This window comes from Pollachius pollachius (assembly GCF_949987615.1).
Source record: "Pollachius pollachius genome assembly, chromosome: 9".
Taxonomy (NCBI): domain Eukaryota; kingdom Metazoa; phylum Chordata; class Actinopteri; order Gadiformes; family Gadidae; genus Pollachius; species Pollachius pollachius.
In genome coordinates this window covers 14,296,169-14,309,390 of record NC_136942.1, presented here as the reverse complement: position 1 = coordinate 14,309,390, position 13,222 = coordinate 14,296,169, and the positions used below count along the sequence as shown (strand labels likewise).

The window sequence follows — 13,222 nt, the reverse complement described above, 5'->3', positions numbered from 1 at the left end:
ATAAGTGCTATGTCTCCGCTGTCTCCAGGCGTGTGGAATGTACCCTTGACGCACAGGTACCAGCAAGTCCCAGGAAAAGAACGCTCATCTGATGCCTAAGGGTTTAAAGCGTAAAGGTACACTTAGTTAGGCATAGGCATATAGTGGTTATTTGACCAATCGCAAACCTGTAGGTCTTTATACCTAAATGGTCACGGAGACGAACTTTAATGTAATCGTTTTTTTATATATAAATATTTATTTGCAACATCATTTAACTAGTCACTGGAGCTGACAAGATGCAAGTAGCCTACGCCTACCGCGAAATTCTATAGTTCAGAGCGTTTTTGTGACATGGTCTCCGGGAAAAGATATGCATTGCAGACTCGGGAGTGCCTGTTTTTTTTAGTGACCTCAGGGTACGCCCTGCATTGTTGACGCCCAGCGCAATTATCAAGGGTGAAGACATAGGTGGGATAATGTGTCTGTAGGACGGAACAAACAAATAACCAAGCTAAAACGTACCTCTTATAATACAAAAAAGTAAAATGTCTAGTCGGGTAAGACCTGGCTACTGCCGCCAAGACGTCAACAAGACCACATGGGAGGTACCGGAGCGTTACAGGGATTTGAAGCAGGTGGGAACGGGAGCGTACGGTACAGTATGGTAAGTAAAGTCGGAATAGTAGCCTAGTGTTGCAGGCAAATAGGAGACAAAGCTGTGACCAACCTCCTTATATTGTGGACGATTGTCTAATGGTAACTGGATTTCACAGAACAAAACAAATCCAGCGTATTGCTTCCTCGAAAAGAAGCCGTAGCAACAGAATTACGTTTACTTATGTAGACATGCTTAGTGTTTCACTCAACGGCGCATACTTCATTTACTTCCTTGTCTGATCAGTGGGCTACTTCAACATGAATCTTTACTTTTCATTGATTCGACAATCATTTCCTATGGGATTCATTGATGGATGGATATTTAGTTCGATCCCATTAACGTGTTGTGTTCGAATATGTTGTGGGCTACGATTATCACAGCGCTTGTGACGCCTTATTTAAAATGTGCGCCGTGACCAAGCTAGCGCCGTGCCTTTGTGTGCCAAGCACTACGAGGTCCCTATTGTTGTTACTTATTAACCGTGTGGGCGTGGCCACGCCGTGTGGGCGTGGTCACCGTTGTTACGCTGAATCCATATTACTCAGGCACTTGAATTTACTTCGGCCACTTGAATTTACTGTAAGAATTCTAGGTGCTAATGTGGCTACAAATAAAGATGTTTGTGGAAATACCTTGTGGGGCGAGAAGAGCCATACTATACAAATAGTCTTATTGTTTACCTAAAATTATTCAGTATTCCAGTAGAAATAAGCCTATTCCTGACAAAATTTGTCACTGGACATTTGTGCAGTAGGTAAATTGAAGGGGAAAGAGATGTTGATCAACTCAATGTTAGCTTTTCAAAAATGTATTCTGTGCCAATACAGATGTTTTTTCTTTTTATTTGTTAAATGATACTTGAGACAGAATGCCTTTTGTGGCAGAAATAAACTTAACCTGTAGTGTGTTTATATAGCTGAATAAAAATAAATAATGCAACGTGAAGCAAGTAACAAAGTTCCTTTTACGTTTCACATCTGTTCTTGCGCCCAGCTCAGCAAAGGATTTGAGGACGGGAACCAAAGTGGCGATCAAGAAGCTTCACAGGCCCTTCCAGACAGAGCTCTTTGCCAAGAGAGCTTACAGAGAGCTGAGACTACTCAAACACATGAAACATGAAAACGTGAGATCCTGGACACAAACACACCGTTGTTAGGCTGCAGTGATTTACAGAATAATACAAAGAGGAACAAGGCACTCACAGCATTCATGTTATTATTATTGGAAACAAATGTAAATGCAATTTGATGTACCTATAGGCATGCATATATTCTGTGTGTGGTTTTGGGTGTGTGTGAGTGTGTGTGTGTGTGTGAGGTTTCCTGTGTGTGTGTGGGAGGGATTTTGCACTTAAGGGAAGTGCAGATGCTCACAAGAACAGGTTTCCAAAATGTCATTCCTGTGTATCACACATCTTCTTTTACATTTGACCTTTGCAGGTGATTGGCCTTGTCGATGTGTTTACCGCAGACTTGTCTCTAGATAGATTCCTTGACTTGTGAGTACACATTTACTGTATGTTTAGATTTTGCAATCTTGCTTTGTGAAAAGCAACAATTGTTGATTATATTTCTCTCAAATACATTTTGGAAATGTGGGAAGTTACATGTATCAATTTGTTAACATTATCAATTGAATCCTTTATGTGCATTGGTGGCGGTAGGGTCTGCAAATATCTGGGTGATTATATATCATACACACAAACAATACATTATGCACATTGGAATGTAAAGTGCATGATGTATAGTAAAAAGAAAACAAAAGCAAGCATAAATATTTAAACACCTGGCAAAAACATCAAGTTTGGACAAGAAAGGCCTGGCAGCCAAACAACATTCCATTCCCCGGGACTGGCAATGTGTTGGAGACCATTCAGCAAATTGTCACTTGATGATGAAGAAGATTGCATTGTTAATGCTTTTAAAGCGTTACTTTTAAAAATATTTAACTGTAAAGCTCAATTGCTGCGTCCTCCCCGGTTATTTTTGTATAATATTTATATTCATAATAGATGATAATAACCTGTTTAGTTCTCTTCCTCAGTTACCTCGTAATGCCTTACATGGGGACGGACCTGGGCAAACTGATGAAGCTACAGAGGCTCTCGGAGGACAAAATTCAGTACTTGGTTTATCAGATGCTTAAAGGGCTAAAGGTGAGGAGCTCATGTGCCATCATCAGTCTTAGTTCAGTTCAAGAAATTACACATGTTCATGATTTTTCTATTTTTCTTTCCAAACAGTATATTCATTCTGTTGGTATAATTCACAGGGTAAGTTGTTTTTTGAATTGTTTTTGTACTTGCAAACATAACAATGATAGCGTTGTCCTTTATTCCTGGATGCAATGCAAGATTCATGTAGAATGGCTTGAAATGTAAGTTTTCTTCAAGTAGCTGTTTTCCTCTAAAACTTTTTGTATAGGACCTGAAACCAGGAAACCTGTCCATCAACCAAGACTGTGAGCTCAAGGTACAGTGAGAGTCACGCATCCTTCACCTACCCTGTTGGCCCCACTGAACCAAATCCTGAACACGACTCTCACCAGAGTTTTATTGCTATGCAACTGTTGCGTAAAAATAAGTGACGCAGCCACGAGTGACAATGCTTGATCCATTGGTTCTCACCACCTTCTAAAAGGATAGGCGTGTGTGTGGTGTTTTTGTTTGGTCTCGGCAGATCTTGGACTTTGGTTTAGCACGGCAGGCCGACAGTGAAATGACGGGCTATGTGGTGACCCGCTGGTACAGAGCTCCAGAGGTCATCCTGAGTTGGATGCACTACACCCAGACTGGTAAGGAGCAGGGCCAGACTTTGGTTGGTTAGGCCTAGGGCCTTTTAATTCCCTAAGCAGCTGGATTCTTGTCTGACGTTTTGATTTAAAACTGACCCTGCATCTAGGGAAAAATGGCGCTGGTTAGTATGGTTTAAATAAATAGATTTCATTTTTAAAGTTATTGCTTTTAAGGTAAGCAAAGACTAACTTTGCATTGCATACTCATTTTAATACCAATCTAATACAAAAATGTAAGGTATAAATGTAAATAAGATCTGGCTTTGCTGTGAATAGTCATCATCTTGACTCGTAAGATGTGGTTCAGCCACTAGGTGGGGCTATGACACAGTGAGTGTCATAACAACTGTGCTCTTTTGGTGCAGTTTGCGCTTTGTCTGTCTTTGTTGTTTTTGTTTTGACATCATATTTCCACGTAATTTCTTTATGAAAATCATAACTCCTTCAACATTTAGGAACAGGTGGGTTTGATATCTGTGGAACCTGTGTGGGCATACCTGAAGTGAACACGTTTGTGTGTTGTCTTCTCTAGTGGACATCTGGTCCGTGGGCTGCATCATGGCAGAGATGCTCCAGGGGAAGCCTCTCTTTAAGGGAAGCGACCGTATCCTTTGTGCGCTGGTGGAACTCTTGTCATAAAATGACTGGTGTTAGTATTAGACTTAAGTACTTTTTCATTTTATATATAGCCTTTTCCTTCTCGTTATTATAGTCTTGCCTTTGTGAGTGCATTTGTTTATTACTTTATATCAAATAAATAATCCGCTACTAAACAATAATCTGATAACCATGTTACATTCATATTATTGTGTTATAATTTTACCCACATCTGTGTTATGATTTCATATAGTCGTAACAAAAGCAAGAGGCCTTTGTTCTTCTCAGGCAAAGCCTATTGTCTCACTTTGAAAAGGCCCCATTCACCTCTCACCGTGAGAGCTGGACTACTGAGAGTGAACCGCTCTGTGGACCTGAGCCGATCCTCCACTTCTCAAGGCGCTGATAGATCTGCCATACTGCTTTGGTCAGACATTGCACCTTGCATATTTGGTTTAAGCTATCCATACAGACAAGCTTAAGCCATCAGAGGATTATATGCTGTAAAATAAACTCTACAAATATCACCTTGTCAACCTTGACCACCGGTTCTCAGACCTGGATCAACTGAGTGAGATCATGAAGATCACAGGAACCCCCACTCAGGAGTTTATCTCCAAGCTAGAATCCCTGGACGTGAGTTGTGGCCATAAAATACATTCACACACACCCACCCTCACACGCACACGCACACACACACACACACACACACACACTTGAATGTGAACATAAATATTTGATGGGCGGATATCTGTTCTCAGGCCAAAAGCTACATCAAAGGTCTTCCGAAAGTGGAAAAGAAAGACCTCAAAGACGTTCTCTCCACAGCAAACCTGCTAGGTAGGACATTTACAATCTTTTGATCTTGCTTCTTTTATTTTGTATTTTATTATATTAGACAACCTCAGGTACGTGTTCCCAGTCCTATTCCGATTTTCTGATCTCTTTCTTCAATGACCCTATTCGACCTCCCTCCCTCTCCCTCCCACCTCTTCCCCTCTCCACAGCCGTCTCGGTGCTGGAGCGGATGTTACTGCTGGACCCGGAGAGCCGGGCGACGGCGGCTGAGGCCCTGACGCTCCCTTACTTCTCGGACCTGGGGGAGGCGGAGGACGAGACGCAGGCCCAGCCGTACGACCACTCGCTGGACAACGCGGACCTGACCCTGGACCAGTGGAAACGTAAGGACACGGGGACGTTTCTGGTGGGAGGTAGATGAGGAGGAGGAGGGCTCGTCATTGGTGGAGGAAAACAGTCCCTTGTAAAGGAGCGCAGCGCAGCCCAGCGCCTGTTAAAGGGAGGGTAGGTGAATTCATGAAACCGGCCAGAAAAGGTTGATTTTGAAAGCATTTGACATAAAACATCCCACAACTCCCTTCAGGCCTCTCTCCAAAGCCATTCCCCCAGAACACATGACTAGCTCGCTAGCCTCGGCAAAAGGTCTGCCTCTTCTTGGGGAAGACTCCGGTCATGTAGAATGAGTTTATAGAATGAGTCATGAGTTTATTGGGAGAATCTGCGCAGGACGCCGGGTAGGTCGGTAGGTAGACCGACAAGTAAACAAACAGAAAGTATATCATCAAATCATTTCATTCAGGCCGAATGAAATGAATGGACAGGCTTATTACAGGCCTAGGACAGCCACAGATACTGATTATTAAATGTTTTCTGTGAAAGTGATAGATTTGTTGATTGCAGACGGGTTCTAAAGATACCTTTTGACAAATGATGCTTCTAAAATAAATTGCCTACCCTATCTTTAAGGCCTTTTGAAGAGGAGGGATAACAATAATATTTGCTATAATATTATTTTACTTGTAGGAAGATTGAATTCCCTCGCCCAGGAGTGTTAACATCTTTCCTTTCATGGATCCCATTTGCTTTTGGACTCGGCTCAATAATATACTCTGTGTTAAGCTCTATCGAGCAAAAAACAAGAACAAATCATAAACAAAGTACAAACACATGAACTGAAAGGGATTGAGATGTCGGTGAGGTTTCGCACAGTTGCCAAGGCTGGGAGGAATGTAAGCTGCTATTTTTGGCAGATCTGTCTGTCTTCATGAGCGGTCTAGTTTTTCCACGGGTTCTGATCATCTGTTTTTGCTGTCATCTGTGTTTTTCCTTAGGTCACACATTCACAGAGATTTTGACTTTCAAGCCCGTGGTTATGGAGTCCAGGGAAACCTCACTGTAAAATGTATATATATATATCACACACACACACACACACACACACACACACACACACACACACACACACACACACACACACACACACACACACACACACACACATACACACACACACAAACACTTGGATTTTGTTAGGAGGGCTTTAGACTGCAATGAAATTTGCCATTGTGGTTGTGTGTCTGTGACATCCAATCTTGGGTACTCTTCAGTATGTCGATTCACTGAATCCTGTAGAAGCCTGCAAAGCCATGAATAGCTCAGTTACAGAACTGTTTATCATTTTTGTACACTTCAAAAAATGCAAGTACATTTTAAATGTATAATTCATACAAATACTTGATGTCTCCAAGCTCTTTGTAAGGGGTAGGGGATGTAGCAAATCATGTATGTGATTTGATGCATCAAATCACATACATGCCTTTTTTGGTCGTTTTTCTTTGGGTTTTGAAAATTGGTCTTGTTCTACAAAGATAGTACAAACTTTATTAATGAAACTTGATCATTTCCTCTGTGTCTTTAAGAAATACTGACCTGAGTGAGGGACTTGGGAGGGAACCTGGTACGTTTGCACACTTATGCATCAAGTGTGGATGAGCTTTACTTGTACTGGTGGTAATATGCATTCATCCAATATACTTAATAAGAATAATGCTGGGATAAGAGCAGAGGCCATAAAACAAATTTTGCACATGTTACGCACATTATTGATTCTGTACATACGCCAAAGATTGTCTTTTTTTTAATTGCTCTTTTTTAAATAATCAAATGTTCTATGTGAATAATTGTTTTTTAGATTCACTGTGTTTATTTACAACTAGAACTTTCAACGTGGATAATAAAACATGGAAAGATTGGACTGTAGATTATAAATGTATTTGTAACACCCCCTCCCCCGCTGAACAGTAGTTGGAGGCACATAGACACACTAGGTGACGCACTGTGGTCCTATTGCTCTTAATAGATCCTATTTATGTATAGCCTCGTTAGACAGTCCTTATATTCATGTTTTGGTTTCATTATGAATTTCAGTCTGGCCCTGCCTGGGAAGCAATTGATATCCAAATACGGTCAAAGACTTTCTGAAGATTGTTCCATTCGAGTGACGCTTGTGTTGTCGTGGCTCTTGCCAGTCCAGATGGAAGTAAATGTACTTTGAATAAAAACGGTTTTGTTTGCTACACTTTCCTTGGGCACTGCCATTGATTTTTTAATTTGGCAGACTTAATGTGGCGTAACCTCGAGCGCTGATTGATCCTGGCATTTTAACTTTTCTGGAAAAGGCTTTCCACCGGATTGAGGCCTCACCGATCTGCAGGGAGAAACGGAATGTGACCTCATGAGATCACGACGGTTTTCACAAGGCTACTTTATGTCGTGCTAGTTTGGTAGAGTAGTTGTTTATGTGCTAATCCTTAATTTTAAGTTTTTAATTTTAAGTCAAGGATTCAATCACCATGTTTATTCCTGCGGTCCCTGTCGGTTCAAGCCGCTGCTTTGACAGCTGTTGAAGACCTTCTAGGGAGAAATGGATTGTTTCAACCCCCCCCCCCCCCCCCCCCGGACCTTGCTTGCTCTTCCTCACATTCGCTACAAGAATGTAACAAGCTCATCCCTCCAGAGAGACCTCCAGAGAGTTGGACTTCCACAGTTGACCCACAGAGGCGATGTGGTTTCCTATCTGAGCCTGGCCAGGGTGTCGTGAACCCTGGCTGTGGGGGGCTGTCCTCGCCTCGGCTCCCCTGCTCTGGGGTGGCTGCCCCAAGTGTCAGCCAGAAGTCAAACCGTTCTAGCTGCAGACAGGAAAACAAGAGAAAAGCCCTTTTTTTTTGGTCACACATTCACCAGCCGCCTTCATCCCCCCCCCACCCTAAGATACACCAGAAGCACATGGGTGGACCCCTCCGCCCCCCATCCCTCCTGTGGCCTGCCGATGTCTCGTCTGTCAACCCTGTGGTTTATTTTCAGAGCCTGGTGGATTTTGAGATGCGCATTTCCTGTTGACACACCCACACATACACACACACACTCTGTCTCACACTGACACTCACACTGACACACACATACACACACAACTACACACATTATATATCTCACAAGCATAGCAATATATAAGCGGTTTCACACACACACACACACACCCACACACACACACACATTTAACTTCTAATGTGCATGCCAGTGTATAAGCAGTTGTACAACCATGCACGGATGCATTACCCTACCAGCACTCACTGGAGCAAGGGGAGTAGCGTGTGTGGAATGGCAACGATGCCCAAACACCGAACTGACCGGCCAGGGGTCACTCTACTTTTGGAGAAGGAGGAATGTCAGCAATCTGTTTATTTTATGGGTCTGCATGAGGCCCGTATACAGATCTCGCCATGCTGAGGGCATTCACTTCACACGTTCTTGGGTGAATCTCAAAAACACCTGGGATCCATCATAGGTTATAGTGTATGTATATGTGTGTTGTAAAAGCCAAATAAGATAGATCACAGCAGTGGTTGATATTTATGTTCAATCGCAGATAAATCATGTAGTGTGTAAGTGTGACAAGAGGAATTTCAATTTCAGAATAGTAAATAATGAGGTGGAAAATTCTACATAAAGTCTATGTAGCGTTCTTTTCTGTTTATATTAGCTTGTCTCTGCTTATTGCAAACTGCTTCGGCTAATGATGAGATTAAAGCAAGCCCCACATTCCCATCGTTCCTCAAAAATTGAATGATATCCCTCTTCATTAGGTGTCAGCCCCAAGTAGCCCTAAATTACTGTATCAGATGGCATGAAATCAAATCAAGGTCCAGGAATCCATTTTGATTTAAACATAAAGTATGTCCAGATGACAACATGTTCTCCATTAGGGACATTTTGGTGATTTATGTTCACAACCCCACACGGCATGTCCACAAGGCTCACACTCTTATGACGGAACAACAGCCTGCTGTTTGTCTACCCCTTTGTTCATCCTGTTGTGCTCGACTCCAGATGTGGATCTGCGAGGGGATTGGTTGGTTCGTTTGGATCTGGAGACCTCATGGTCTTCTACGGCGGCCTGCATTTCCTCGGAACACGAGCTCACCCACTGAAGTGACATCATGTATTTGAAGTGTGGTTCTCGTGCTGACTCACAGGTTGAATCCTTCCGTCCCAGTCTGGAGACCTTTGATGTTTTCAGGCGAATTTACTTAAGTGACTCATTATTTTGTTGGCGGTGTATCATTAGTGTTCAATATTTTTCCTCTGGACTGCTTATAGCGTTGTGGGGAGGTTGTGGCAGTTGACCCTGCCTCACGCCACCAAAGTGGTTTTGCTGGGCTACTCCGACACACAGGACACGGGTGACTGTTGCACACACCAGCTAATTGGCAAACTGTGGCAGACCGAGTAGGGGTGACATGCTGTGTGTCTGAATTGATGGCTGGTTTAACCTGTGTGCCTTAAATGCCCAATGCACCACAGGTGTGCAGCCTCACCCAGCCCCAGAGTCTAATCAGTGGGACTCGGGCCAGGGGGGGGGCTGCTTAAAGCAGGCATCCTCCACACACCCTCCACAGGGCTTTCATCTAGATGATAGCGTTTGACTCGAATTTAAACGTGGCTTGGTGTCTGTGTGACTATACATCTATGCGTACCTGTATGCCTGTTTTTTCCGTTTCTCATCAACCATTAGTACCTTTCCCTTGAACCGTCTGTCTATCTATGTGTGTGCAGTCCTCCAACAGATATTTGGCAAATCTCTCTCCGTTCATTTCATTTTCAACGATCTCTCCGTGACACGTGACCTGCGCCGTTACCGGTTCTAGAAGCCCCGGTGCCTGTGGGCAGCTCTCGCTAGGGAGCATTGGGTAGCAACGCAGAGGAGAGAGCCTCCACACCCTCCACCCTTTGGTGAGCGCTGCCACGGAGGCTCTGGGGGGGGGGCGGCGCCCTGCCTCAGCACTGTGAGCCTGCAATTCCTACCCCTGATGAGGGAGAGAAGAGAGAGAAAGGAAGAGAGGGGAGAGATCAGATCAGTCATTTGAAAGACAGAACCTATTAGGGAGGGAAATGTGGAATAGGAGAGGGGCTGTTGTTGTCAAGGAAAAGTGTGTCTATAGTAAACAGGAAAGTGAAAAGAGAGGAAACGGGGGGTAGTAGAGGCAGTGAAAGATGCGGAGAGGCAATTGACATTCATTAGCTCTCCTCCCCAAGAAGCATCCTGTCAAACACAGTCGACGGAGCGTACCACTGCCTCGGCCTGAGATTGGCTTCCTGTCCATCGCTGTTGTGTTGGCGTGGGGTCTCATGGATGCCTCGCACATATTGCACATGATGCTGCCTGATGTAGTAGCATTGTCTGTCGGAAGAAGACCTCAAATCATCGACTGAGCAGGGCCCTTGGTTCCCAAACACAACAATCCATATCCAAACACCTTTGAGGATTCTTTGTGTTACTCTATGAATGACATAAGTGAGAGAGGCCCGATTTCTTTGTAGATGTGGTTGCTTCTACACTTGCTTGCCTCATCCCACATGAATGGGACGGCATAGCATTCTTTTAATTTGTGCTGTCCCTCCACCAAGCTTCGCCTTTAAAAGCTGGCAACCACAAAAACAAGGATACAGCTCGCCTTAAACAATCTGACAATCGACCTGTCAACGTCACACCCCGGCCTCTGCCTAACCCGGCTCCCAGGGCGCTCTCCTCCCTGCTGTATCGTCCATTGCGTCGAGCTGTATTTCATGCAACCCATTACAGTCAGGATCCACTCATGTAGCGGGTTAAAGGACGCACCGCGCTCCGTCCTGCAGCCGCGGCTGAAGCAGCGCAAGAGGTGATAAAAACCCTGATGGGTTCTTCGCGGTCGAGTGGAACACCCCCGCCGGCCTCCCCTGGTGGCGGGTACGGGAAGCCGGGTGTGACGGCATCCTATCCGCCAGCATATGGCATATAAAGGCCACAGGACACGGGGCTCTGGCAGAGTCATGCGGTCATGGCCCCGGGGGTCGGGCCCCTGGGGTTAAAGGGCACAGTATATCAGAGCCACTGTTTCTCTCGGCTCTCTCTCTCGCTCGCTATTTGGATTAAAGACGGGAGGGAGGGAGGGAGGGAGGGAGGGGGAGGTCAAGGTTGAGGGAACAGCATGTCCTAAACGTTGACCGTCTAGAGGAGAGAGAGAACTATAAGTGGACGGAAGCAGAGCTAAAAATGAAATCGGGTCGTGTCACACAGTAACAGTAAATGGAAAAAAGTAAATGAACAACAGCCTTGACAGACATGAGCTAAGGCCACTTGAATGCTTCACTTGTGTGAGGCTCGATTGTTTCAAATGGCACAATGGCTCCAGCTCGCCTCGCTGTTCTTATTTGGGCTCTGTGTTGAGTAAATGTCATGTTTCCTACCGTACTTTGTTGGAAAGATAAATTGCCTCCCCCCACCACCCGTCACCCCCCTCACCCACCCCCCTACTCCCTTTGAGTCACATAAAGCCTGGCCAAGGGGTTGGAAAACAAACACAGACATTTATCGCACACACACCAGCAGACAAATAATGTGCCAAGGAAAGTCAAAGCCCTTAAAGTCAGTTATATAAGCGTCCGTCGGCTCCTAAAGTCTCTCCAGCTTGCCGGGGCTCATGCTCGGTGGAAGATTGTTTTCAGTCATACCGAGCGAGAGGAGAAACAGACACGTTTGCATTTTTCCCCCCTGTGCGCGTATTGAAGCCCGTCCTTGCTGAACTAGGGGAAACTCGTGCAGACGCACACGCTTCGGTGGTGGGGTGCATGATGGTCCTCCAGAGCTTGGGGGGTTGAGGGGGTGTTGTTGATGCTCTGGGAGCTGGGCAGTGATGAGGGGGGCTGCCAGTGTGCATGAGTATTTTTCTTGTGGATATGTGGATATTTTCTGTTTTTACGGTTGTTTTTCTCTGTGGTAAGGGCCCCGCGGCTGGCTCCCGGGGGCCTGGCAGAGGCTTCGGCTGTGTCTCTGAGCTTGAGAATAATAATACCAAGGCATGTAGTTCACGATACACCATGTAGCCTGATGTCTGGGGAGGATATTTTCATACTGCATCTCTTTTGTATTATTCACTACAATAGTAACAGACATTCTGGTTCTATTCTGGGTAATGCCTGTGCTGCACTTTTCAACGCTTTCCCTCATGACAGGCTCCAGTGTTTCATTAGTAGGCTACAATGAGTAGTCAAGTTCCACAATCAAATGAGGGGGATTACTAGATCTGTTCTAAATTATAGTTATGCAAATGATGTAATCGCATGAGATTAAGGCTATTATAGGGCAGGACTTTCAAATATGCAATAAACCATTTATCCAAATGATATCAAAGACCTAAAAATGTTAGTTAGCTTCTAATCTTCGCCATTTGTGATGAGGTTGAAGGCCTCCTCCTCTCTCACTCCTTCTGTCACTTGATTTATTTTTCTATTTATCCCCTGGTCAATCCCCCTTTTTATAATTTATGTTTCGTTCAATTCATGAATGACTCAAAATGAATGGCCGTCTACACGAATAAGTAATTATTGTTCATTTTTATTCGTGTAACGTCGTGTTCGGCCGTATTTAAACTTTTATCTCCCAGTGAGTCTCTGAGGACGAGCAGCGGCGATTGTTAATGTGTATTTGGGGTGCACAGGAAGCACGTGCACGTGCTACTGTTGCCTCCAAGTGTTTACGTCTAATCACGAGCATACAAAGGGCGGTTAATGGGCGCGTGCGCAAATACACAAACAACACACAGAGAAAAAGCCAGGGGGACGCTTCGAGTTTTGCGCCGCGGAATTCTTGAATGAAAAGGCCGGCTCACTTTTGTTTGCGTCCGAGGGATGTCCCTCCCATCAGCACTGCATGTGACAAAAACTGACCAGCCCCCTTTCGATTCCCATGGATCGAATTACAGCGAGTCTCTGGAGAGAGACATCTGTTCCACTATAGCCTACTACGGAGCGCGCCCCCGCGTCTAAACCCTACGACAGTTTCCATCTTTCGTGGGGCAA

At 44.7% G+C, this 13,222-nt stretch overlaps 1 protein-coding gene across 1 annotated transcript; it reads left to right on the top strand.

The window, feature by feature from the left end:
• Positions 1–122: 122 nt before the first annotated feature.
• On the top strand, positions 123–7,406 carry mapk12a (mitogen-activated protein kinase 12a). The gene is made up of 12 exons (XM_079743292.1): positions 123–646; positions 1,634–1,763; positions 2,080–2,138; positions 2,684–2,795; positions 2,883–2,912; positions 3,064–3,111; positions 3,319–3,433; positions 3,966–4,037; positions 4,587–4,666; positions 4,792–4,870; positions 5,038–5,211; positions 6,160–7,406. Exons 1-12 carry the CDS (start codon positions 528–530, stop codon positions 6,225–6,227), a joined length of 1,086 nt encoding a protein of 361 aa, XP_079599418.1. The 5' UTR covers positions 123–527; the 3' UTR covers positions 6,228–7,406.
• Positions 7,407–13,222: the final 5,816 nt, after the last annotated feature.

Excerpts from the sequence above, each read along its gene's own strand:
- mapk12a (XM_079743292.1), top strand. The coding sequence starts at position 528 with ATGTCTAGTCGGGTAAGACCTGGCTACTGCCGCCAAGACGTCAACAAG. Across the intron at positions 2,913-3,063 it reads CTGTTGGTATAATTCACAGG|GACCTGAAACCAGGAAACCT; the intron begins GTAAGTTGTTTT and ends CTTTTTGTATAG. Across the intron at positions 3,434-3,965 it reads GATGCACTACACCCAGACTG|TGGACATCTGGTCCGTGGGC; the intron begins GTAAGGAGCAGG and ends TGTCTTCTCTAG.